The sequence below is a fragment of the Syngnathus leptorhynchus genome, chromosome 6, assembly GCF_054491065.1.
Source record: "Syngnathus leptorhynchus isolate UIUO chromosome 6, UIUO_Slep, whole genome shotgun sequence".
Classification (NCBI taxonomy): Eukaryota; Metazoa; Chordata; class Actinopteri; order Syngnathiformes; family Syngnathidae; genus Syngnathus; species Syngnathus leptorhynchus.
In genome coordinates, this window is record NC_141200.1 from 10,136,991 (window position 1) to 10,164,945 (window position 27,955).

The following is a 27,955-nucleotide window of genomic DNA, read 5'->3' on the forward strand; positions in this document are numbered from 1 at the left end:
GACTGCAGTAAAAGAACCTTTACATAATTGCCTGTTCTGACGGCTCAAACTTCACCTCCATAGGGATCTTCATAGGGATCTCACGTCATTGCGTAGGCTTAAACTTGCTCGTTTTTGTTTGCTTATAATGGAGCGCAAAGTTGCTCGTGAATTCAGGCACAAGGTAAGGCATGCAACATGTTTGATTGTTATCACGCGCTCCAAGATGTCATTTATCAAAAGTCTACCTGTCCTACCAAAAGTTGAAAAACAACTAACTGTTCAATGAATATGCAGATAATCAAACAAGAAGCATCTTGGAGCAAGCGTCTGGGGGATCGGGGGTTAGAAAGTAGGCGTAAACATAGAGGTTGTGTTTTTTGTGTGGATACTGTCTCCAAAATTCTCAGTATAATTTAGACCTAATTGCATTATTGCCGTGAACTCATTTTATTCTATATCTCCAATTACTGCGCCCTTATGCTTTGCGTGATGTTGTCATATGTCTAAAATGTAAGCTTATTAGCCAGCTTTTTTGTTTTCTCTGCATTACAGAAGTAGTTTTTTCAAAAGGTAACTGGCAATAGAGGAAGGGAACGTGATACGGCCAGGGTGTTTTCAGGCTCAGTGTGATGGATATCACCATACAACCATCTGGGAGGCTTCTGCTAAAGGGCACACAAGAATTGAATAAATGTAGATGTGCCAGAGATGAGCAGCTGATCCGGAATAAATGAGGAATTTAAGGGTTTAATTAGAGACTGAACAGGACACAATCAGGCTTTGTTCATTGCTGTGTTGTGCTGTCTCAGTGGTTTTCTTGCTTCCAGTTTAGTTGTCTGGCATGTGTAGAATTGTGTGAGTATTAAATGCACATTTGTTTGGAAGGTTGAGATCTGTGGAACAAATCCTAAATTACTATAGGAACCAACTATGCACACATGACACTGTTCAAAATGGCTGTGTGGCTGACTAGAGATCCTTTATGTCATTGGTTTATGGTGTCAAAGTCTGTTCAGGCAGGAGTGGAAAAAGACATTTATGGCTGTCATAAATGCCATGCAGATCCAGTGACGCATAATTGTCACGATAGTGTTTGTCTAAGGCTAAGCTTTATTCCAATCATTAATTGAACTACAGTCATCTGATTGAGTTATAATGATATCTATTTTTTGTCCTTTCAAAGTTGTGTGTAAATGACTTCAGAGTGTGAATGTTTACCCTTGTGTCTGAGATGTAAGGTGACACTCCAGTCCAGACCTTCCTCCTGTCGCCTCCTCTACTGTACTGCTATTATTCACTTGCTGTGGTTTGATGGGAAGGGACCGGCACTCTGAAAAGCTTCCTTCAGTACAGAAGACTTACCTTGATCAAAACAGCATTCACTTTTTCGACAAAGTGAGAATGTTAGCTGAATCTGGATCTTGCAAGAAAATTTAGGTTTGGGATTAGACTGAGTTGTAAACAAGGACAATGTGTTACATTTGTGAGTGGCCAAAGCGCTTTTTAAAAACCATCCTGCAACAGCTGAGTCGTCATAAGGTTTGTACAACTTTTGCAACATAGTTCACCCCATTCAGTGGTTGGGAATGTTTTCACTGTCTTGCAGGTAGAGTTGCTGATTGAAAATGAAGCAGAGAAGGACTACTTGTATGATGTCCTACGCATGTATCACCAGTGAGTACTTTGGTCTTGGGGCTTTCCATTGTTTTTTTTTTTCCCTAATTGATCAGTATCAATTGGAATAATAAATGTTGGTTTTATTTAAATAGAGGGTATCCTTTGAAAGTAAAATGTTAATAAATACCCCCCGATAGCCGATTTTAGTTTTTTATTTCCAAGTCAAGTCAAGTCAAGTCAAGTTTATTTGTATAGCAAAGATCTTTGTTTATTATTTTCTAATATTTCAAGTATTAAAGTGTATATGGGGTCTTTTAGGGTTTCTGATAGCAACATAGTTTCCGTGTGCTGTGGGGTGCAGGTCTAAGTTTCAATCATCTTTGTACCTGTGTTCCCTTGGCTTAAGCCGCTTATCAGTTTCCACTGTACCCTGACAAGCCTGGCCAGTTCTTCACAAAAGGCCCATGTTCACCTTCCAAGCAATTATAAAATGGCACCAATGAATGAATAATTCAAAGGAGGACGATTTGTGTGTTTGTGTTTGCCTTGCTGCTTTAGTTAATGTTCTGGTGGGTTTTGTTTTGAGGAGAGGAAAACCCCCCAAAAATGTATGTGCAAATTATACCATTGTTCACCAAAACTTTGTAACTAATCTTATAGATAATATATTAATCCATTCTAATAGAAAAAACAACAACAGTGCAATTGTTACTTTTGCATTTGTTATCAGAGGTTTATCAAAGAAAGACAACTTGAGGTTTCTGTTAGGCCAATGTGCTCCTTCAGCGTCTTGGGTTGGATCTTCTGCTACATTTTTTAAGTAAAAATGCTAAGTCAAAAAGGTTGTCTTTATTTATTATTGTTATTTTTACTAAAAACAAACTTTATTCTCAAGCATCACTGTTCCAAATGCACTTCCAATTAAGAGGCAAAACTATGTTAAACAGGATTATCAATATCGGATGAAAGTAACCATTTAACTAAATTGTAATCTAACTAAGTTATTTAAAAAAGTAATCAGTCCAGTAACCAATTTTTGTTTAAAAGCAAGTAATCAAGAAAGTAACCTAGTTACTTAGTTCAAGGTAATTGTGGCAATAGTGCTACCCACGTCTCTCCTCACGTCTAATTAAATGAAGCAGAATGAGTTTTATTCAGAAGCTTTTCATTTTGCTGTGTTGCAGGTCCATGGATTTGCCAGTGCTTGTCGGAGACTTGAAATTAGTAATCAATGAACCAAAGCGTTTGCCCCTGTTTGACGTTATCCGACCGCTCATCCCACTCAAGCACCAGGTGGAGTACGACTTGCTTACCCCCAAAAGGTCTAGGTGTGTACAATTTCTCAGCTGCACTTCAAATCATGTCAAGTCTATAACATTTCTTTTCATGACACATTCATTCTGGATGTTGTGGGTTCAGGAAGCTGAAAGAGGTGCGGTTAGATCGGACAAATCGTGATGGACTTGGTCTGAGCGTCCGAGGAGGGCTTGAGTTTGGCTGCGGTCTCTACATATCACAAATTGTCAAAGATGGTCAGGCTGGTAACGTTGGTCTTCAGGTTTGTGTATAATCTTGCCTCATAGTATAGCGCTATACACATTTATTCTTTCAATTGTATTTCGAAATGCATACCATACAGTACTGGCAACATGTATCAGTTGTACCAGCCTTTGTACCTGTTGCATAAAGAAAATCAAGACTATCTTTTTTTTAATATGGTCTCATAATATTTTTGTCCACTAGAGGGTAGTAGGTCCTTTGCTATTGAGCAAACAACTTTGTTTTTGGTCTTGAATACAGCGCAACAAAACATCACTAATTTCAGAGTAGAATTGCTGTAAAATCTATTTCTCACTAAGGAGTACCAAACAGCAATCCAATTGCTCATTTCTGATATTCAAATGAGTTTCTTCTTGTTAGAAATTGTGTGGAGTTGCGTTTTAGGAGATTATACTGTAAGAATGTAAATATAAAAAACAATTGAGCCATCCAATGCAAATGAGCCAAACCTCTTACTCATTAAATTCAGGTTTTTATCCATGCCATTAACACAAATTGTCTTCAATCAATCACATATTCTAACCGCACTGTGTGCAGTCTAAGCCTATAATCATTTGTGATGTCCACATTGTAGATGTGCTTAAGCAAAATTATCACCAAGATGTTGATTTAATTTGAGTGAAGATAGCATATGAAGGCGTCACTAAATCTTATTATTTACAAAGACTGGAATCTGCATTTAAATTGCTTTTCTACTAACTATTTCAGGATATTTTGAATGTATTATTCATGCTATTCCGTTCTGTATTGGTACTCGAGGTGGGTGATGAAATTGTTCGCATCAACGGGTACTCCATCTCTTCCTGTATCCATGAGGAAGTCATCAGTCTTATCAAGACAAAGAAGATTGTATCGCTTAAAGTCAGACGTGCGTAAATTATATTCTACAGTACGGATTGAGATTGAAGTTTGTGGTGTTTAACAGCAGTGGCATCATTTATGTATTTTAAAAAAATATATTTTGCAGATGTGGGGATGATTCCTGTAAAAAGGTACATTATTTGTTGTAATTTCCTTTTTCTTTTTTTGAGGTTCTGTTGCTCTGGAAGTGAGACGTGATCACTATCTTCTGTTTTTAGCTCATCAGATGAAGCTGTCAAGTGGCAGTTTGTTGATCAATTTGTATCAGAATCTGGGGTGAGTGAAAATCAGTAAGATGTCATAAAAGACTTTCATTCACTTCAGCTATAATATCATACTCCAGTAATGATTCAATACACGGTAACGTATTGTTTTTGCATGATGTAAAAACCCAGGAGAAAAAAAGCAGTGTTGCTGGTTTGGCATCGATTGGAGGGAAGGAGATCAAGGAGAAGAAGGTCTTCCTAAGTCTTGTGGGTACCAAAGGTATGGGTATCAGCATCTCCAGTGGTCCCACACAAAAACCTGGCATCTACATCAGCAACGTCAAACCGGGCTCGCTATCTGCGGAGGTCGGACTTCAGGTGAGTTCTCAGCAAGTCCAAAGGATCCGTGCGGCTTCCTGCTGTGAGCTGCAAGTCTTCTTAAATTTCTGCACAAACTTTAGATTGGAGACCAAATCGTGGAGGTGAATGGGGTGGACTTCACCAATGTGGACCATAAAGAGGTAAACACATAAAACACTTCTCATAATGGCTTCTTGGGTTTGACCTTGCAAGTCCTATCATTTCCCTTTTGATATAATTCATTGATTTTGGTTCCTGAAGAACCAGTGTTCATATTGATTTGGTCAAAATGGGTTAATATCACAGCATGTACTTATTGTGCTCGACCAAACTCTGGGAGTGTGAATTGGTGGCCCGAGGGAAGATACAATCAGCAGGTTTTACTTCACACACCATTATTTGAGTCATGCGTATGGATTGTACCTGTAAAAGTGATGCAACTTATTTGTTTGTCATTCTTTATGTTCTTACTTTCCAAGGCTGTGAGAGTCCTTAAAAGCAGCAGGAGCCTGACTATTACTGTTCTGACAGGAGCTGTAAGTAAATTCTAACATTGTGTTGTAGCATTTGGAATTTTTATTATATGTAGATTCTTAAAGCGCAGGCATACTGGAAATCACATGCTTGATTTATTTGAAGTGAAATTCCCTCGAATGATGGATGTGGATACAAAAAGTACATGTTCATTTTCTGATATGCATGCCTGGGCGGCATGGCTCAACATTCCTGCACTTTTATGGCTCCATCATTTAGCCTTCCCTCGGTCTCTCAACGTTTACCATCAATCATGTCTTTTATGGTTGTGTTTACATCAGGGCAGTTAAAAACAAATGTGTAATAAAGGACAAGTGACACTATCTTATTTATTGTGCCTCGCTAATGCATTTGTCTCTGTATGTTCCCTTTTTACATACCGTATGCAAAATGTTCTTCTATGAATTATTGAAATTCATTCATTCATCATCCATTTATCCGTCTGTTTGCCCGCCTGTCCAAAATCCATCCATCCACCTATCCATCCATCCATGCTTATCCTCATTACTGTGAGTGATTCACCTTGGACTGGAGCACAATTAGACAAACAACAATTCACACTCACAATCACAGCTAGTCTAAATTCCGAAATGAACACATGAATCAAGCCTTGCGGAAGTGGGAGAATAATTACCTGGTATAATAGGCAAAATCCATTCATGTAACATTCCACTCGAAATTCAAACCTTGTCTTTGAAGCAAATTTGCAAACCATTTCCGAATCTGTTTATTTTTCATTACTGTTTTCATCGATGTAGTATTTCCTGTCATGGGTTGTCAGTGAGGCTCTCAGATGAAATGTGAAATTGACTTCACAGTCCAGGAGGTTGACTGGCTCACACAATTTTTTTTCTCTGGCTGTTGCCGATTTCGTAGGGCAGCGAGTTGTTTATGACGGACGAGGAGCGTTTAGCAGTGGAGGCACGCAGGGAACTAGAGAGGCAGGAGCTCATGCATCAGAAGAAGGTAGCCCTGGAGACTAACAAGATCCTCAAAGAGCAGCAGGAGATGGAGAGACAGTAAGTCCTTGAAGGTTTATTGACTCTATAATACTGAGGCGGTTATTTCACCCCTAAAAGAAAATGGAACATGCTTAAATTATTTGACACAAAGTATTCAGTGTTGAAATAATGTGTTGTCCTCATTGACAAATAATATTTTATGCTTATTGTGAACAAGAGGAGTAAAAGCATGTGTGTTGTTTGTCCTTTTCTAATGTTTGGTTTTTGTACACAGAATTTTAGGTATAGCTAAAACAAACTCTGCTACAATTGTTGTCAGAGGATGGTTCATTTGGTCAAGGATAGATTCTCGCTGGTTCGATTTACTTTGGATCAAATTTGAATGCCGAATAAATAAAAAGAACCCAAATTACAAAAACAAATAATTTAAAACTCTCAGAATAGGACTTTAAAAGTTCTATCCACTATATTAGCTTCATTATATTACTCTGATGCACCTCTCCATTGGCGTACCATCCATATTAGTACAGTAGCTGGTGCTTTGACATGCTACAGTCCATTGGTCAACAATGAATTTGTCTTCGTGGCACAATGGGAGTGGAATAAAAAAAAAAAAAGAAACATAGCACAGATGTGATATTTCAATAATTAGGTATTTGCATGATGAAAACATTCTCTGTCATTGAATATTTACAAGCAATGACTGAAGAACTATTATTTTAATGGAAATTTCCCAAAATGGGCAAAATAACAAAGTTACCTGAAATGACATTATTTATAATAAATTTTAATATTTAAATGAATGGCAAACAGACCATCTCCTGAAGCAACCCATGTATGAAATGATTGCGTAGTTACAGTAGATCTCAATTTATGTAAGATTTACTACATTGTCTTGTGTCTTGTGATGGCACTTAACATCCAGAAATTAGATGCAGATTAACATGGAAGGCTAACACATTGGATAAAATGATATCAAACAGTATAATTACCTCTGCGCTCAAGTATGTTGCGTAGCTAGTTACAGAATGAAGGCTTTAAACTTTTTCACCAGGAGGAAAATGGAGATCTCACAGAAGGCTGCAGAGGAAGAACATCGCTACAAGCAGGAGATGGAGAGGTAATCAGTTTTATGTCCGTAGTTTCAGACATCATGTAACATCTGTATATTTAATAATGCTCCCTTACATTGTCATCCTCTTCAGGATTGAAGCTGTGGAGAAGAAACAACACAGAGAGTGGGAAGAAGACTATGGTACCGAGCGGCCTCAGGCACCTCAGATTCAGAGGAGTGCATCACCCAATCGTCCCGAGATTAAAACCACTCCGTCTCCGAAGGCCAAAAGTTCTCGTAAGCCCCCTTGTTGAGTCAACATTTTCTGCCGCTGCATGAAAATTTCACCTTCTTGAGCATTCAGCATGTAGATGTCACTGTGTGGTCTTTTTCTATGGACTGCTGTGTGCTGTGCTGCTTTTCATCAACTCCCCATAAGATGATGAAGCCAGCTCATTCACAGATGAGGCAAAGGAGGATGAGCAGGATGGACCAGTGAGTGTGGGGAAGTAGAATGTGGATGCCTACATGAATATAAAAAAAAAAAAAAAAAAAACAACACCTTGGGCTAGATTTCCTCTGACAACCAAGTCCCAAATGCCACTCTGCTTTTCTGCTGAATCTGACCAGAAAAAAAACCCCATGACAACATGCATGCCCAAAAATCCGTATCTTGTCATGTCATTTTTTTTTTTTTTTTTTAATAACGCACCTTGAGTAGTCCAAGTTGATAGTCATCTACACTACTATATGACTTATTATCCGGGTAGTCTTATATTTTGTACACTACATTCCTAATTGAGCACAACAAAGAAATAAGGAGTAAATAGGTTGAAAGTAAATGTAGGTTCACTTTCACTTGTGTGAACTTGTGTGTTTTGCTTGCTGTAAATCCATGGACACTTTCCATGGTTCTCTTTCATTTTTTTTTTATTTTTGCTAAGTGAAAATGTGATTTATTAGTCATTTTACACAGGAAATCATTTGTTTTGACGCTTGCAATTGATTTTTACCAATTAATGCCGAGCTATTGTTTCATCTCCATAGCATTTGGCTGGTTTTACCGATATGAGGGGAAGCTTCCTTCATTCCGCAAGGTATAGCTGACTTCCAGTTTTGGTTTTGGTGCTATGTTGTGATAGAGCGGTTAAGATAACTTAGAGTGTGGGCATGTCTTGCCATGGAGTTTGCAGTGACAGAAGTTTTTTTTGCGGGTTTACATTTATAAATATTTACAATGGCACTGCAGAAAGGAGAAAAGAAGAAAAAGAAAAAAGTGTCCAACATCGACACGCTGCAGGAGCAGCGAAAAAACAAAAAGGAGATGGAGTTCGAGCTGAAATTGGCCAAGGAGAAAGAAGAAATGTATGAAAAAGAGAAGCAGTTGAAGATAAATCGGCTGGTTCAGGAGGTACAAAACACAGCCAAAGTGAATTTGCCGTTCTTGCTCTCGTGCAGCAATATCTTTTATTTATTTTTTTATTGCTTCAATAATTGAACTGTGAATTTGTGTCTGGCATTCATTTCCATACTGTGGTATTGAATTACAATGTATGGCAGGTTTCAGAAACAGAGAGGGAAGACCTAGAGGAATCTGAGAAAGTCCAACACTGGGTAGAGTGTCTTTGTCAGACTCGCTTGGAACAAATTTCTTGTGTGGAGAACGAGTCACCAGAGGTACCAAGTGAAATGCTTTTCTTTTTTTTTTTCTCTGTGTGGATCTTTACTTCATAACAAATATTTCTAATATTTTCACATTCTCAAGGCAATAGCTTAGGCTCACATTGTTTGAAGTGACGAATGAATGCATTTTTTTTTTTAAATGACCACGATTAAGCGAAAGTAATTTGGTTGGAACAGGAAATGGGATTGAATTACACATGCGGTTCTTTCTCGTTAGACATAACTATGTCTGCCTAAACAGTATTACACAACAGAGTATTTCTGTTTTAACTCTTAAGCTGTCACCACCACTTTCACCTACTTCGGAGCCCAAGGTGAAGCTTTTCCCTGGTGGTCTGCACTTAGCCACGACCGACCTGGATGACATCAACTTGGATCATGTGGACAAGAGTCTGAAGGGGCCCCTGAAGAGACTAGCCCCCACCCCTCCAATTATTAGCCAGCCTCCCCCTCCTTTGCCTCTCCCACCGCCTTCACCCAAATTAAACCCCACCATCCCCAACTATGCATCTTCTAAAGTAGCTCCACAGCGCCGGCCAGCTTCTCCACCCAACGGTAGGCGCAGACCTCACCCGACTCAAGCCCCTCATCCATCTTCCTCCCATTACCCCCCTCAATCAACCCGTCCGCCTTCATCACCTCAACCCTCCCCGACACCTACCCCACCGCCACCCCCTCCTCCACCTCCACCCCCGCCCCCTCCACCTCCTCCGCCACCACAACAATCTAAAGAAAGAGTAGGCGGCCTCAGTGGATACCGCCAGCATCACAACCCGCCTCAGCCCTCAAGTCCACCCGAGCGTAGGAGTGAGTGGGAGACGGGTGGCTACCTCCCGAGAGGGGGCATCTACTCATCCAACACCAGTGAAATATCTTACCCTTCTAGTCCCAAGGTTAGAGGTTCTCACGTAAGCGTGTGTTCATGGATGCATGTTTTGCTCCTTAATGGTGTTGTCTGGCACCGGCATGACATAATTTGACTTGTTACAGTTTCCCTTTTGCCTCAGGAAATTTCTGGAAGATGTTGTTAGCTGTTTTAATTGGTCGTGATTTTGTTATGATGTGCATGTAGTGTGCAGTGATTGGACATTGTTTTTGTCATTTTGTGGCTTGTTGCAAGATGTGAAAGAAAATTCGGTTTTTTGCAAAGAGGTATTTTTAATGTTATGGTTTGACTCCTTATCAATTTAAGAAGTGTGGGTGCAGATTCAGAGACGTTTCTATGTACACAGTGAAGAAACGTTTTATTGCATTTTACTGTGGTTCAGGTTATGAGAAATACTTCGCATGCCAGTCGCATTTCCACGCCGTCCTTGGTGAGTTATTCTATTAAATGACACGTCTCATACTCATCAATGCCATAACTTGAAACATGATGAAATACATTGGCAATATTCTGATAGCAACTAGCACCTAGTCCTCCGAACCAGCGGCGTCCTACAGTCCCCGTCGTGTCGAAGCCCGTCATGCTGCCTCAGTCGCAGACCCACCGACCAGACCTGCTCAGACCCGCTGTTCGTTCCGATGGGCTGGTATGCTGTGACCCACGTGATTCACCTTACCAGGCTCATAAAGTATTCATTTGGCACATTAGAGTTTATTTTCTTATCGATAGGAAGTCTTTTACACATTGTAGCCACTATATGGGAAACATCTGTTGTTATCAACAAGAGGCACCAATGCAGATTCTCAAAGCAGACACAAAAACTGAGATGTAGCAAACTATTAATAATGATCAAGTAGGAAAATAAACAATGCTATATGTAGCTTCACAATGGTAATTCTTGTGATTGACTTCTCTATTCTGCAACCAATTATCTGGCAAGGATAATAGGGCATAATCGAAGGAAATTGCCCAAGCAAGTTATTTTTGTGTGATCTTGTGTTTCAGCCTGCAGAAATGTTGAAACGAATGGTGCCTTTCAACTCATCTTTTAAATCAAACAACAAACCCCAAGTAATTTAAGCTTCGGTCATAAATAGCCTTCCCTCTTTTTTGTCTGAAAGTGTTCCTTCCTCTATTGCTTCTAACCGGGCATTCAAGTTCATTGTTGTAGATGATTAGATTGTATCTTTTTTCAAATCCCTTGTGGTCTGGCTACCTTTAATAGTTTTAAGAATTACTGGCAGTACTTTGGAGTCTGTTTTCCCACAGTTAGATTACACTGGTTGTTAGAATGTGCCAGTTAAATTTGCAGTGTTTAAAAACTCTCTAGTCATTAAGTAATTCGTGTACCCTATAGAACTCTGTGCTATTTCCGAGTGGTCATTTTAATGACTTCTCAACAGATGGGTTCCATTGTAAGCATTTCTATTTCCTCTTCATCTTCCTCTGTTACTTGCCAAATTGTGAGAGTGCTTGTCATTCGGAAATAATGCATCCTGGTGGTAATTCTGTGCCACTCCGGTGTCTACAGTGGTTGTAATCAGTCCAGAAGTGATTGCGCACTCTTTCAGGATCCCAACAAGAGAGAACGGTTGTTTTTCTTTTCATTACTTACACTTTCATTACACCAATTTTCATTTCCTAATATCTCTCCATGATCAGGGAAATAATCTTTATATAATTAATATGTAGAGTAATAATGAGTGGGAGTAGTAAAATGAATCATCCGTTTTATCTCTGAGAACTTTGTTGTACTTGGAATAAAATTAAGATGGTTGTCAAAGGAAATGTGAGCATTCACATTTCTTGTTGCTCTGTAGCCTCATAGTTAATTTTTTACTGACATATGCGAGATGTAATGCATATCAATGTTCTTCCAGGGCTTTCAGAAGTACGAGGAAGACTTCGATCCCCACTCTATGGTATTGTATGTCTTAGTGTGATCACGTTTAAGTGATAATTTATATTGTATGTAATGATAACGGCAAGCAAGGTTGTGGGTTTGAATGATTTGTGTGTATGGAGTTTGCATGGTCTCCCTGTGCTTGCATGTTCCATTGATTAAAGACTAAGTTGATATATCAGTGGTTCTTAACCTGGGTTCGATCGAACCCTAGAGGTTCGGTGAGTTGGTCTCGGGGTTTAAAACTAGGGTTAGGGTTTCAAACTAGGGTTTCAAAGCTAGGGTTAGGGTTTCAAAGTCGGGTTTAAAACTAGGTTTAGGGTTTCAAACAACGGTTTCATACTTAGGTTAGGGTTTCAAAGTAGGGTTTCAAATTAGGGTGAGGGTTTTAAACTAATGTTTGGGTTTATTGTGTAAATTTGTGATGACACATATTTGAACTGGTCTGACAAAGGCAACAGAAGTCACACTGAATTGCAGGTAGGTAATTTGTTGTGAGTTCATGCATTGTGTTGGTTTTGGTCTTTGAAGAAGGTGATTTCATGCACGGCTCCTTTTGTGCACCAGTAAAAATGATCTGTCTTGAATTTGATTTTTTTTTTTCTCTCACTAAAGAGGGGTTCGGTGAATACCACATATGAAACCGATGGGGTTCGGTACCTCCAACAAGGTTAAGAACCACTGATCTATACTGTATGTGCCCTTAGAAGGGCTGGCAATTTGCAAGATTTGTAATATTATAATTTATGTTTAAAGCCTACTTAATTAACACTGTAGCCAAATAATGAGGACCTAATTCCTCTTTAGCTTGGCATCTGTATTTCGCTTATTAATTGCACTTTGTGTGTTTTGCTGTGCTTTTTCTTCCTCTTCAATTATCTTCCTCTCTGCAAAACAAGTTCTCATCGGACCAGATAGCAGGACGAGACGTGAGATTGCTGCGTATCAGAAAGGTACTTTACTTCAGAGAAATCCTTATTAAGTAAACAAATGAACCAACAAACAATGAATGAATGAATAAATAAATATATCCTTAATAAGATGGTGTTTGCCTTGTGACTAAATGAAGGGAGCATGACTGATGTTTCTGTTTCTTGCTTTTAAGGTGGGACAGCTTGATTTGGCCCTGGAGGGGGGCGCTGACTCACCTTTAGGAAAATTAGTGGTGTCGTCTGTGTATGAAGGAGGGGCTGCAGACAAGCACGGTTAGTACATTCACAGTGCTCAATACACATGTACACTCCTTTTTGAGTGCTATTTACTTTTTATCTATTTCTAAACACTTTTCAGTATTTCATTTGACTCTTTGCAGTTGAATTGCTGTGAATAATTAAAATATAGATTGATGTGTGTTTTGGCAACATCAAATGAATTTGTTCAAACATTGAGTGTTATGCAGTCGTGATGATCATTAAGAATGGTTATATAAACAGTTTGAAGTTTCATTGGATTTTATTGGTAAACTGCAACACATTTGACTCCCAACGTGTATGCACAATTACTGTGAACTTGTGCATTTGTAGGTGGCATTGTACCAGGTGATGAACTTATGGCTGTTAATGGGAAGATCCTACTAGATGCCCCACTGAGTGAAGGACAAAACTCTCTGGCACGAGCCTGGAATAGTGGAGGGGTACTGTATCGTTTGCTTCATTGTCTTACTGTGTTCCGCCTCCTCCAATACTTGGTCAGCAGATATACCAACAACATTATTGTTACAAACATGGGGTAATGGAATATGGGTCAAAGTGGAAGCCATTGCATTTACAGTTTGTGCAGATCCGGCCAAAGACCATGGAATGTGTTTTTTTCCTTTACATTCCATTTGCGTTAGAACCAACGTGACATCATTAAATAAACTTTCCTTAGCAGTCAGCTCCTACTTTTTAATACGGTACACATTACTACCACCTATCCAACTAGACACAGAGAAATTATGGAAATATGTGAAACAAAATTAAAACTAATACAAATAAAGGCAAGAAAAACAAAACGCAAATCATCACAGACATCTTATCACTTTCAGGACTGGATCGATGTTGTGATTGCAGTATCGCCCCCAAAACATTATGAAGATGAAGTGTAAGTATTCCCTTTTTTACATCTATCCTAACTGTGTAGTATTGTCGTATTTGAATACATGCAGTATCAATAATCTAACGTACATAGATCGGGCATAGGATATGATGATGCGGTTTATGTCTGTATGTTTGCACATGTTTGTGCAGCCCAAAAGCAGCATCAGTCAGTCCCAGTGTGAACAGAAAGGTGTTTGAAGGCAGTGCAACACTGTACAGGCACGGCTACCTGCTTCAGCCGTAACCCGCAACCCGGTAACTCCATCTGCTTTCAAACCTCCTCTTCTGTACAGCAGAGTGGATGTTGATGTTGTCTGTGGCATTGCCCCGCCCCAATTAAGCACATGTGACTGTCAATCGGGAGGAACAAAACTACTATTTTAGTGTGCTCTCTTGCCACATCGGAGAAACTGGCAGCAGTGAGAATGCACAATCCAATTTTTCTTTTTCAGTCAAAGAATGAAAGAAAGAAAGGAGGCTCAAGGCGATATCTTTTTATTCATTGTGCTCTAGATAGCAATATGGTGAAGACCCAACTAATGTGATCACTGACCCATCCTATTGTGTATCTGCGGACCCTGCGTGCTTTATATAAACATGTGTGGTATTGTCCTGAGCCCTGAGGTCATGGACATTCATCAAGCAGACCAAGACTTCTTGTTCAGATTGATGTTGTTCCTCGGGACTGACATGTACTAGCGTGCCTTGTCACTTAAGTGACCGAATGGGGGAGTTCTGCACTCGTACACACTGGTTTCGTTTTCAAAAGTTCAGTTGCACTTAATATTTAAAATACAAAGAAAAGTTTTGGGCTGCAGTTTTAAATGGATTATTATTTGCTTGTACAACTCAGCTGCATGTGTGTTGGATTGATGTGTTGCAGAGTGTCTACCGGACAAAATATTTTTGCAATGTGCTCGTATTCCCTTTAAGTAAACAGTACATTTATTTTGTCTTCTCCAACAGAACATTTTTCTAGACTCTGCCCAGACAACCAATCTTAAGAAGAAGTAGCATTTCATCTTTAGGGATTCCTTTGGGATTGAGTTAGTTTTTCCATCACAACAAATGAATGCACTTTCCTGCAGCCTCCACCTTCTTTGGCTCTTAGTGTTTGCATTGAAAGTATGCAATGAACGATCCTGCTGTGATAGTGAATTGCCTTTCTCTTGAGTTGTAAAGGATTCTCATAATCACTCATTAATATGATGCTGTCATCTTACTGACCCTCCCCCCCAAAGTCCATGCTTTCTACATGCTCTTATCGAATTGATTGAATAGATGTGTGCCGTGTTTCAGGCAATGTCAGATAGAGTCAACTCATCTGCCCTTTCCAGAAATGACAAAATGATTGATGATAGATATCTACTGTCAACTCCACACAGAAAAAGGTCTGAAGATTTGGACCCAGAATCTTTCGAGTGTGAGGCGAACATACTGATTACTGTGCTGCAGAAACTAGCTAATATTAAAATAGTACCTTCATCCTCATGACATCTAGCTGTTTTCTTGTGTAAATTCCTGCTCTAAGATGGCCATTAAAAAATGTTCATTTATTTGTTTCAAATAAATTTGAATTGTGTTTGTTTAAAATCTGTTTATTGCTCGAGTAGTTGTATTCTATAATGACATATAGGCGTGTTGCATCAGTATTGTACTGAATATGGGGTATTTTAGCATAATGGTTTTCAAATTTTCTTTTTAGATACATGGCAGACAATATTAAAGTCAGCACAGAATTGCGCAGATGAGCTCAGTTCTACACATTTGCAACTTCATATCATTATAGTGACATCTCTAATGGCGTCAATCTGTTTAACAACAATATATATTGTTAGCGCCTTGCTTCATATGCCTGTTTCTTTAGTGTATTTTGTCTAGGTGTGGGTCTAATGATAATTTTATTTGACAAAATATCAACTCCATACATAGTCCATTGAAGGATGAGGCGCAACATAAAATGGGTGTCCACAGGGGGCAATAGTGCTTAAATTTCTAGTTTCATTTAGCTTTGCATCTTGCATGCATCTTGATTATATTTGGTTTACTGCGACATAAAGTTGTTTAAAAAGAACATTTTAACCCATCTTTTAAAAGTAGGTCAAGCAATCCCCGTAACATTGCTCTGTATATCTCGTCCGTGTGTGTGTATGTGTGTGTCATCCCTTTTCCCAGTTATGTAATCACACTGTGCAGTCATCTCCACTCACATTGCATACGTGACTTCTAGTCCGGCTACCATTTGCAGAATTGCATCGACCCGTTGTACGGCTTTTGCTTGAGCTACTCGCCGGTTCATGACACGGGGCAAAGGGTGGCCCTGGGTCAACCTTATTCTGTCTCCTCTGAGTTCTTTGGGCTTCACCAGACGTCAGCACCGAGAATAGCTCCACGCCTCCAAAACGTTCACCTCCACCTGTCCGAATTTTCGATTGCCTTCTGGGCTCATGACAGGAAGTACTTTGCCGGCTGCTTTTCTCCTTCTCAAGTGACGAACTTTGCAATGCTGAAGAGCCAGCAATGATTCCACGATACAAACCGGTAAGACCGGGATCTCCTCCTACCACTCTTTGCATGGTTATTCATCCTGTTGTATTATTGTGCATTCTTGTGCCTGTTCAATCTCAATTTTGATGCAGATTAATGCGGATTTAGTCATGCTTAAATGTCATTATGTGCTGCAATGACACGAATACATCTGCAGGATTTAAAAGCAGTGGCTGGAAAGCTTCCACTTATTTTTCACTCCCAAAAAACTGATCACTGCTTTTCTGAGGTGACAAAGTGTTCTTCAGCAGAGATGAGCTCCCAAAAAATTCATCATTCACCTTTCCCCTCTTAATCTGGAGTACAACTTTATACTATCTGAGATGGGTGTGTGTTTCACAATTTGTCTTCCTGTCTGATATTGGACTGCATATATATTTTTTTTGAGATTGTGCTGTCCAGACTATGTTTACCTAAATTTGAGTGGATTTTATTTTTGTCCTGCTTCTTTTCCCCTGCACACTCACCACGTCCTCTGATGGAAGCTTTTTAAGAATATAGGTCACCACCAAAGTTTGACGTTTCTCTTGCGAGGCCTCGTTTATTCTGTCCTCAGATGTGGTGACAAAAAACGGATTAAATTGAGCTGAGGCAGAAAGGCACTATAATAAATACCCCGCAGTCAACTGCATGCAAGTGAACAATCTGTGTTACTGCTTACATCACATCCTTGTATCCATGGTGATATAAAACAGCAGCTAACAGCTCATGGCAACTGCTCATTATCTTTTACCCTGCATACCATTTTGAGCCGAATCGGAGGGGCATCGAGAATGTCCCTGTGTGGATTATTCAAATCTGGTCCCATGTGAATTTTACTGATCCCACTGAACAAGTGCTCTGCTATTGGCTGCATGCACAATCTTTCCCTGATTGGACTGGGCACACAACGCATTCATCCCATGAAGCCATCCTTTAATATTTCATACTTTTTCCAACATGTGCACCCTGCCAATTTACAGTTGTGTTATTTCTTGTGAAAGGAATTGGGTTATGATTTACGTCCAATCAATGGATGAGAACGAGAGATACGTAACTCATAAGTGGGTCAACATTTAGATCGCATGCTTGCTCGTGCTGCCTACAAAATTTGTGTCTGCTCTCCTCATTGGGCAGACACCGTCTCTCTTCACCTCTCTGTTTTCTCCCTCCCCCTCTCATTTCCACCCTCCTATCTTTCTTTCCCAGCAAAGCCGTCCAGCCCGCCTGCACGTTCAGCCCCTCCTGCTCTCGTCTCCCAAGGTCGCTCCAGTCTGAAAAGAGACAGGAACAGCAGGTGCACTGCAGAAGGCTACCGCCGCTCTCTCTGCGTGCGCGCGTATTGTGTGTGTGAGAGCCATGTGAGAGAGTGAACGCATTCCATTGGAGCTCTGCAGAGCTGGGCAAAAATTTAAGCTTCACTTTTAGAGGATGTGTGCAGTCGCAGGCAGACAGGATGCAGATGTTTGTCACCATCATGACCCCCACAGCTGCTTAGACTGCAGAGGAGGCGAGGGAGCTACCGTTGCACTGGACTGGGATTGTCTCTGACCCACCCCTCGCCTTCCCTATTTCTCCTCTTTGTCACTGGATCTAAATACTGCAAGCTGCATTTAAGGGAGAACCGAAAGGTGGCCACACTGGACATTTCGAAGATCTGCTGAAGAGGCTGTCAGTGTTTCCGTTATGATGACACCATTCTGTTTTTTGGGGTTTAAAATATGTGGGTCTTTCTCATCTGTCTCTGATACTCCTCTGTCCTGGTCCGCCTCCTCCTACCCCTCCTCCTTCTGCTCTCCTTTCTCACACTGACTCCATGCAGAGTCCCGGTTCCACCATGTCCTTGGCATTCTGTGGGAGTGAGAATAACTCGGCGGCCTACAATGTGGATGGGGGTGTTCTGAACAACGGGTGTTTCCTGGACGCACTCAACGTGGTGCCACACGTCTTCCTCCTCTTCATCACATTCCCCATCCTCTTCATCGGTGAGTTTTGCCTCAGACCTCCGGCAGTCACATCTATTCACATAATGAGTGAACCTGAGCAGTGGGTCTCAAATTAGACACAAAATAGCTTTCTAGAACCATCTCCCTTTTATGATTATTATGTCATTAATTCATAAATACTAGTATCAATTTCTTCAACTGCATGGTTGTTTTGCCTTTTAGCACCGACAAACAAACAAGACCAACCCAAATGAGCATATTCGCATGTTTGACCTTTTGTTATCCAATGAATAAGTGCTTTAGACAAGGTTGAATATTTGAACATATTCCTGGATCAAGTTTTTTTTTCTGGCACAGTATTTCTTGCGATTCAATATAGGTTTAAAGAGGTGTTACTTTTTTTTCCCCCTAATCTGTGGTGGGCAATTCCTGAAGTGTAAAGTTCAGTGTGTAACTGCCCTCACTTATGCTTCTCTGTGTGTGCCCATTTGAGAAGGCATGAAACATGAACAATTTGGCACTCTCCATAATAGGTGCCTCCGTGTTCCTGTTATATATCTGAATTGCAATTCCTGTGGAACAGCCACCGTTGGTGCTTCTAATATCTTACAATTGGAATATAATTCGATTATTATGATGATTATTTATGGGGGATTCGAATTATTGAAATACATGAATGAATAATACTAAATAAATAAATGGCGTAAGATTATGAGATTAGTTTGCCTTAATTTATCCTAGTCGCCTGTTAGCTTCCACCATTTACTGTCATTACTCATGAGACATAAAGAAAAGCATCTCTATCTAACTTTCAGACATCAGTCATAAAAGAATTATGAAATATGAAATCAGCTCTCTGTAAGACAATGTTTCCAAACCTTTCGTAAGCCAAGGAAAATATTTTAGGTTAGAAAAATCTCACTTCATATCACCAAAAGAAATATCAGAAAAGTATATACACGCGTCAGTGATATACATTCCATTCTGGATCTCATTGTTCTGTCTATGACCTTTGGTCACTGCTGTTGATTGATGAACCAATATACTTCGTAGCAAATAACCATTTTCAGGCCAGTGAAGTGAAATTCGATAGTTTTCTATGTATATGGAACAACAAATGATTCCCAAGGCACGCTTATGTGCCACGACCGTGATTGGGAATCACTGAATGTAAATAGACTCACCTGCCAAGTAAATCCATTAAGCTCCCTCTTCGTAGTTGTCTTAAGGTCCGTTGACGTTAAGTATTTCATACATAATTAGCAGTTTAAAGTTTTAAAAAATACCATATGGAGGGATGCTTTGAAGGTCATTGGAAGGTCAAGCTCCAAATGTGTTTGCACCAAAAATTCAATACATAGTGACACTGAGACAAAGCCTGTTAACGCGTCTTCTACTGTCACCACATTTGCCTTTTGTACAATGATGTGAACTTCAATATTTTCCATTTGCTCACCTGCACCTATAAAACCACAATATACACTCACGACACAATTATTGCTAGACGTTATTCTCAATTCAAATTGGGCAACCTGCACTTAGTCTTCATTTAGCCAGCAGCATGTCCTCTATTAACATGAAACATCGAGCCAATTTAAGCAAATGAGCACTCTGAAGGAAGTGCAAACCACTGACTACAAAATTGAAGTAAATTTACTGTTCAAAGGAAAAGTACAGTTGAAAGCTGCACTTCATTGACATTTCTTTTCAAATTGTCCTTTGCGGACCTCGGGTATCCTTACCTTTTCACGTTTACCTTGAGTAGAGCGAAAGAAACTTTTAAATAAGAGTTCTATTTGTGTGCTAGACACGGGCCACACGGCTCTCTATTTCACCCTGCAGCACAAGTGCAAATCTGAAGAGCTGTCTCGTGGGTTTATTACTGGCTATTTACATACTAAAAGGCCATCAGAGGTGCCAATTTGAATAGATATTCAACATCTACTCCTCCAACAATTATGTAGACATATTTAATGTCAGCAGCTTCTATTCATAAAACTGATTGGACCCTTGCACCCTGACCACCTTGATACACAGTTATGCAGCGTCGTTAGCACGCTGGTAATGAAGGACGTGGATGTCAGAGGGGGATAATGGTCTCAAAGGTCAGCAGAATTCACCTTTCAGGGATCACTGTAATGATCAGAAAAGCTGTTCCCTGGATATTTATCACAAGGCAAACCTTTAAGCATTCACAATGTTCTTTTTAGAAGCAAAGTTGCTGAAAGACTCTGAGATATCCTTTCTGAACCCCTTAACCTCACTTGAGTCACGGCCGTGATACACGTAAAAGCTGTTTTTATTCCACTGGTTATTGAAGTCACACTGCCTAAACCTTCCTTGTCTTGTTTCCTGTTTGAGGTTGGGGAAGTCAGAGCTCAAAAGTCCACATCCATCACAGCATCTGGCTTCAATTCCCAGGTCACAACCTGCGTTGGCTGCTCACCTTTGTGCTGCTCTTCATCCTTGTCTGTGAGATTGCAGAAGGCATTGTCTCCGATGGGTAGGTTTATCTCTACGGTGTCTTGGTTTGATGAGATTCTATGTTAGGGGCAGTAAGCAAACAGGAGCTGGCTTGTAAGATGCTTTGTGAAGTGCACACTGATTGGAGGTTTCTTTACTGAAGTAAACAGAGGAACTGTGTTCTTTTCAAGATACCAGCTGTCTTCTCCACAATTTTTTTTCACCATGTTCTGTATGGTGGCAATCAGCTCAATTCAATTCACTAAGCAGCAATTTGGCAAACAGTGAACCATTTTCCATACATTAGACAGCATTTTCAATTATGACCACTTTTGCCGTGAACAAGTGAGTTTGTTGTATAAACAGCTATCAGTCGGACCTCAACATCCCAGCAGTGTGGAATGACCATGTGCGCAATTTCTAATTAGAACCAAGTCAGAAGACATGGAAATAAGAGATAAACTTCACTCATTGGTTGCTTGATTGTAATTCTGTCTTCTTCCTCTGACCCCACTTATAGGTTCAGCCAGTCTCTCCATCTTCACCTGTACATGCCTGCAGGTCTTGCCTTTATGGCTGGCATCACCTCGATTGTCTACTATCATAACATTGAGACCTCCAACTTCCCCAAACTGCTATTAGGTAAAGCCACCATGCAGTTTCAGTACACTTTAACCTTGCTTTGTCGGTCTCTGTGATACTATCATTCTATTGGACTTGAATCAGTCATGACCTGATCAAGATTTTAAATGATCTTCGGTGTAACTTCGATTCACACAAAATAACGGTGGTGGTACTGCTGAACCTCAGTGCTGCTTTCTATATGGGTGACCATACCATTCTTTTAAATCAACTACAATATCAGGTTGGCATTTCTGGTGCTGTACACAAACAATTTTTATCCTACCTCACCGATAGAAGATTTATTGTAAACTTAGATATATGCTCCTCGAATGTCTGTGAGGTAACATGTGCTGTGCCTCAAGGTTCTATTTTAGGTCCCGTACTGTTAAATATTTATATGCTACCCCTTGGCAGTGCCATCAGGAGATACAAAGTGAGTTTTCACAGCTCTGCTGATGATACACACTCTGTGTCTACCGATAACACCGGTCCAGGTCCAATGAATGTTCTTTTCAACTGTATTCTTGACATCAAGAGAGTGTGTGTGTGTGTGTGTGCGTGTTTGCGTGCGTCCGTGCGTGTGTGTGTATGCGTGCGTGTTTCCACGTTTCCGCTATTGTTCGACTTGTTACAGCCGGTGATGGGGTGGGTGGGCTGGGGGTTTATTTTTAACTGATGTAAAGCACTTTGAGTTACACATTCTGTATGAAAGTGCTTTATATATAAATGTTGATTGATTGATTGATTGATTGATTGATTGATTGATTGATTGGTCGATTGATTGATTGACCTGCAAGACAGGATTAAATAAATCGTATGTTGCCATTTTGACCTTTTTATTGAGATGAACAATAACAGCTATGTAAACTTGTACGTGCTTCATAAAAATGAGGTGAGTGATTTAGTAATGTGTTTCCAGCTGAAAGGTTCATTGCACTGAGATGAGACAGCATCAGGATAATACGTAATATCATCGGGTGCACGGTGCTCCAAGCAGACATGAATTCTCTTCTTTTCATTAAGCAAATGATTGGTTTTCTCGATTGTTTTTGTATTCCCAGCACAGATATCAATTTGTATGAGTCTGCTAATAGCCATGTAGAAAATATGCGAGATAACGTTTATCGAGAGAAAAATAAAGAACAAAATCAACTTGTGCATTATTAACTAAACGGTGTTAAGCTCTGCTTGTTGAGCTGCCTTGAACAAGTTGGCCTTCATGTCGGAGTTGCTCTCTCTCTCTCTCTCTCTCTCTCTCTCTCAAGAGAGTAGCGCTTCAGTGGGGCAGCAGAATTAGATCTAACCATTGCATGCTGCCTCTTGTGCTGTGGCAAGAAGCCCATCATGAATCTGAACCACACTTAATCATTGCAATTCCCCATGACTGATAAGATGGAAATCACTTCAGTTACACTCAACCACTGTTGCAAATGACATCTAATCAAAGGAGGGCCACTTTCAAGGGACGCTATCTGCTTGTGACTATTACGACTAGAATATTCGTTTGTATGTTTTTTAAATTACCAGAGCATGGCCAGAATTTTTGAACAGTGACTTCAGTAAGACTAGTGTTGATTTGGCATTATGGAAGGGAAAGCAGTGCTCTTCCATTAGTATTTTGCTTTCTAATACTGTATGACGTTATATTGAATACAGAGCGGTGATTCAAGGGAAACAAGAAAATAAAATGTTCTTAGTGTTACGAACAGCATCTTACATTGAAGGAAAATGTAGTTTCTTAGCTGTTGTCTTGTAATTCTCACTCAACGGCACACCAGACTTATGTTTTAATTTATATGTTTATGTGTATAGCTCAGAAAGTTAGTCATGTATTTCAATCCAATTTGGTAAACCCAAGGACAATATGACCACTCAAGTCACTGCTGACATAGAAAGTTACATTTTCAATACTTGATCTGTCAAAGCCATTCTTTTGTGGCTTGTCTGACCTCTCCTCAGCCCTCCTCATCTATTGGGTTCTTGCCTTCATCATGAAAACCATCAAGTTTGCCAAATACACAGAGCATGGGATCGGCCCCAGGCAGCTACGCTATTGCATCACATGCCTGCTGGTGCTGCTCTATGGACTCCTGTTGGCTGTGGAGATCAACGTGATCCTGGGCAGAGTGAGTGTGCATCCACTTCCTGTGATAACGCATGTGTGTAGACATGTGTAGCTGATTGATTTCAGTCTGTTTTCTTTTCCGTTTAGTAACTCACATCTGCTTTTAGTCTCAAACAGGGGTGTCAAACTAATTTTTGTCACGGGCTGCATTGTAGTCGTAGTTTCCTCCGAAGGGGCATTATGATTGTTCACGATTTATAGTGTAGGCTACACAACAAACTGATGAATAGCTAGTTCATAACTAGATGAGTAAAAACTGTTCAGATATTGAAAAAAAGCTAACAATCTCTATTTTTTAAAAGTAAAGACAATTAGCAATTTTTATTCTGGCACATGAAGTCGATACACAATTTGTCTCACATAAAATGATGTGGCAGGCCACATCTGGCCCCCCGGGCCTTAAGTTTGACATCTATGGTCTAGACCCCCAATGGGCAGAGCAGTTAGCCGGTGACATTGTGCCGGACAGAAATGAATGTTTAACTAAGTGAGAGAGCAAACTGACATGATGTCTTTTTTGCTGACATTTTTTTAAATATTTTTCCCCTTATCTCTTTGTGAAATGTTAAAGTTTGTCTTTGTGAACCTATGAGCTGAGTGTACCTCATCTGCTGATTCTGTTTCCTCTGGGTAAACAACTGTGAAAGGTAGAAATGCTCCAATTATGCTTTGCACAGGCTGAAGTATAATGCCCTAAATACCATGAAGCACAGTGAGTCAGGCTTAAAAAAAGACACATTACGCAGTTAATGAATCAAAATGGCTCATAGAGAATAAAGCGCATTAGAGTTCAGACCTCCATCAAGTTTTATAATGTAAAACTGTATGTGCTACATTTTCATAATGTCTCAGGCAGCCTTGCCAATCACGGTTCACACCACCATTATACAGTATCATAAGCAGAAGCACGGCCCATCACGCCGACACTGTTCAGCGGAAATTTGATCAACCACTTTGAATCTTTAAGCAGATTTTCGAGTCTAAGATAAAGTTGAGTCTCCTAAGACTGGGCTAACAAAGAACCGATTAAACTAACTGGCTGTGTCCTTGTCTTACAGCGGTACATGTGTTTCGCCGACCCGACGGAAGTGAAGCCCCCTGAGGACCTTCAGGACCTGGGTGTTCGTTTTTTGCAGCCCTTTGTCAATCTACTGTCCAAAGCCACCTACTGGTGGATGAACACCTTCATAACCTCGGCTCACAGGCGACCCATTGACCTCAAAGTCATTGGAAAGCTCCCCATCGCAATGAGGGCTCTCACAAACTACATGAGGCTCCGCAAGGCATTCGAAAATCAGAAGGTGAGTGTGCTGCTGTCGTTATTTGCTCACGCAATGCACATTGAATAGAAAACTGCAGGAAGAGCATAACATGGAATTTCCCTCAGATTTATAATTTACAAGAGATGCGATATAGATCAGAGGCAGCAATTGCTGTCTTGTATTATTGAACCGAAATGAATAATTGGATCTTTTGGATGGCAGAAACAAAGTATTTGCATCGACACACTGTAGGTTGCTGAATTTTGACAGACAATTGTCACTTCAAAATGCCATCAGCGATAGAAATGGAAAGCCTTCTTCTCAATAAGTACAAATAGGACACTACAGTATAATACTTTATGCCACATGTGAATAAAAAAAAGACCACAAACTGTTGATGGTCTGTGCTTGCTGGCTAATCCTTCTTTGTTATGTCATTGCTGCATTACACTGCGTCATGCTGCTTTAACTTGACCGACTTTCTCATTGTGTTAGCTGAGCTCCTTCCCTCCTCGTGTCCCGTTATAATCAGTCTATCTTGGTTCATGGTTGTGTATGCTATCCCCAGGTTGCAATAGTGAGGACAAAGTCTCTGCTAGTCTACCTTAAACTGGAAATTAAGACTATTGGATAAATACTCCAAAAGACATGCTATAAAGGAGGAAAACAATTCAGAGTGGTAGTCGGGATTGATCCTGTCTATTGATATTTAAAGGCTATCAGAGGATTGTGGTGTTTAGAATTCTTTCGAGAGAGGAATGGGGAAAAATAATGTTCTTCTACTCTGTGCTGATCACTCTCAGCGGTGTCTTTTTGCTGCTACAATGCAGCCTGAGTCACACAATGCAGTATTTGATTGCTTATGATGACGGAATGACAAAAAAAGCCAAGTGCAGTATTTTGCCATGCTTGTTCTTTTTTAATCGTCTTGGAAAAGACCCTGGCCATAATTGTCTGGCATCCCAGGCATCCCCGTGAGCAGCCTTGCCAAGCCTCATGTGGGCGTCCTTCTGAAGGACCCTGGTGAGTCCTCTGGAGCTTGCACCCTGGCTGGTCACCCAATTGCCCATAATATCTTCTTGTCAGTGGAGCACTGGACATTACTTTGGGTCATTCCGAGTCCTGTACTCTGTTTTGTTATCTGTTTTTGTTGTATTCATACATTGAAACTTAGTTGTTTGCAGTTCAAATTTTGTTTTGCCACTCTTACTGTTTGACTTCTTTTTCTTTCTTCTTATTAATTGCCAATTATCCATAACCAGAAAGTGTGTTCTGTCATCCATAAAAAACAAAAAAAACTAAAACCATCCAGATGCCTTGTAATAAAATCTCCCTGCTAATATCGTGTCAAATTAGTGTGCATCTGTCCGAAATCCATAAAAAGGTTTGGATCATGTGTAGCGATATTGCATTCATTTTTCTCCCAGTGCTTCAAACTTTAAACGGCATCCTGTCCGCCTTAAGGAGCACGTCTCAGGGCTAATTGAAGGACTTCCTCGGCAAGGTCAGAACTTTCCAGTGTTTGAAAGGTCACAGACATTCGTCATGCCTCAAAGTGTGTCTGGTGTGAACGCAGTCTCACTTCCTTCCGCGTGAGAAGAGAGATAAAACGATCCTCGTGGGGGGTTGGATGCTAGTTATTGAGAAGGCGCCGGGTCATCCCCATTCTACTGTGAACAAGGTGACACGATGACCCCTGCAGGCATGACATCGCTGCACTTAATGGGAAGCCAGATCGCTGTTTCAATATGCACTCAAACTGAAAGACACAGCCGTCTTTTTTTCTCAGAGCGCTGATGAGAGCGGCTTCTCGTACATGACACCACACACGAGCAGTACGTCGAACATTTCCCGAGGGAACGTACGACAACAGTTTCGCAGTGACAGTCCAGATGTTTTCCTATGATCATTGCCGACTGACTCGTTCAGCCAAACTTTTGTGTTGTTGGACGTCACGGAGTGCTCATAGCATAAACAAACTCACAAAGAATAGCACACAGTAGAGTGTGAACCTGCACCAAGGCTGAGAAAAATCCAAACAAATATATGGAGAACTATATGTGAGGCTTTATTTGATAAGCAAGAGTGCAATTTAAATGAGTTCTAAGACCGAATCAAACTAATGTGCTACACAAAGGCATCCATTTTTTGCTTGTCCTTGTTGAGGTCACCGTTGTTGAGTTGCCTTTGGGCGAGATGTGAGCTGTCATTGGTGCAATTTCTCTAAAGTTTTGTGAAAATCAGTTATGCTGTTCTTGCTACACACAGTGATTGAAACATAACCCCAAACCAGATGTAATACAGTAACGAAATACAGTATACTAATACTCATACGTCATCCTTAGACTTAGAGTTCACTTCCTTCCCGATCCTTCCCTGCTGCATTGCTGTAGTACTTTGTCTCCTTGGGTGGTTTGTCCTCTAAGGCTATCATGCTTCACTGGTAAACCATTCATCGGTGATGCAGAAGCAGCGTGATGATTATGACCTTGTTCCATTGGCTGACTGTTTTTTTTTCTAATGATTCAGCATTTATGTTGAAGCGCATCTTTCTGTGGTAGCAGCAGTTTTTGCTGCAAGCTTGTTTTTGCTCTCTGTAGCAACAATATATACTGTATTGATGTCTTTCAATTATTACCCCAATCCCTAATAATTTTTCTTTTTGTCCATAATTGTCATCAGAGACCTCAGGGTACGGCGCCGCAGGGACCCAAATGGATCTGGCAGGCCTTGAGGAAAGCGTTCGGCAGACCCCTCATCCTTAGCATCACATTCCGCTTCATGGCTGACGTGCTCGGCTTCGCTGGTCCGCTCTGCATCTCTGGCATCGTTCACCACATCAGCAAGGACAACCGAACCATCCAGCAACCGGTGAGAGTCTCGGCGGCATGATATACAATGAAGAATTTACAATGTAGAATTTTTAACTCAATTGAACTCGTCACGACTCAACTTTATTTATAGAACACTTTCCAAATGCATACAAAGTGCATAGAATAGAGTTACAAATAAAACAACAATAAAGGAATAAGATAAACAGTAAACAATAATAGTGTGGCCCTAATTCTGCCTCTTTAGCAATATAAGGATTATTAGTCAACTTTAAAGGTTCTTTTATATCGGAGAATCGATAGTTTAACAGATTGATGTACAACATATGTTGAACTTCCTTTGTATGTTTTTAACAGTGTTTTAAAATTAAAGCCGAATTGTATAATATTATTATAACTATTTTAGTCGGTTCCCTATGAACCTGATGGTAACATTTTTGTATCACACAATTTGTATGATTGATATAGAGTTAGCAAAGTATAGAAATACAC

General features: G+C 40.2%; 2 protein-coding genes across 4 annotated transcripts in view; both read left to right on the forward strand.

The window, feature by feature from the left end:
- Positions 1 to 2: 2 nt before the first annotated feature.
- On the forward strand, positions 3 to 15,279 carry ush1c (Usher syndrome 1C). The gene is made up of 27 exons (XM_085915127.1): positions 3 to 163; positions 1,589 to 1,656; positions 2,784 to 2,927; positions 3,019 to 3,157; positions 3,919 to 4,027; positions 4,127 to 4,151; positions 4,239 to 4,296; positions 4,416 to 4,604; positions 4,688 to 4,747; positions 5,066 to 5,122; positions 5,997 to 6,139; positions 7,137 to 7,202; positions 7,288 to 7,433; positions 8,184 to 8,233; positions 8,386 to 8,547; positions 8,697 to 8,813; positions 9,098 to 9,712; positions 10,088 to 10,135; positions 10,223 to 10,351; positions 10,711 to 10,776; positions 11,586 to 11,627; positions 12,508 to 12,561; positions 12,714 to 12,813; positions 13,132 to 13,241; positions 13,635 to 13,690; positions 13,837 to 13,941; positions 14,653 to 15,279. The coding sequence occupies exons 1-26, from the start codon at positions 128 to 130 to the stop codon at positions 13,928 to 13,930; spliced, it is 2,883 nt and encodes a 960-aa protein (XP_085771253.1). The 5' UTR covers positions 3 to 127; the 3' UTR covers positions 13,931 to 13,941; positions 14,653 to 15,279.
- Positions 15,280 to 17,805: 2,526 nt separating this feature from the next.
- Positions 17,806 to 27,955, forward strand: part of abcc8 (ATP-binding cassette, sub-family C (CFTR/MRP), member 8) — a 32,330-nt gene continuing 22,180 nt past the window's right edge. The window contains exons 1-7 of one of the 3 annotated variants that reach the window (XM_085914542.1): positions 17,806 to 17,883; positions 18,035 to 18,197; positions 20,520 to 20,661; positions 21,142 to 21,263; positions 23,205 to 23,371; positions 24,429 to 24,671; positions 27,315 to 27,503. In XM_085914542.1, coding sequence (XP_085770668.1) covers positions 18,050 to 18,197; positions 20,520 to 20,661; positions 21,142 to 21,263; positions 23,205 to 23,371; positions 24,429 to 24,671; positions 27,315 to 27,503 — 1,011 coding nt within the window. In that variant the 5' untranslated portion in view covers positions 17,806 to 17,883; positions 18,035 to 18,049. Of the gene's footprint in view, positions 17,884 to 18,013; positions 18,198 to 20,519; positions 20,662 to 21,141; positions 21,264 to 23,204; positions 23,372 to 24,428; positions 24,672 to 27,314; positions 27,504 to 27,955 lie in introns of those variants that run through there. The other 2 variants (XM_085914544.1, XM_085914543.1) reach the window with 2 other exon arrangements.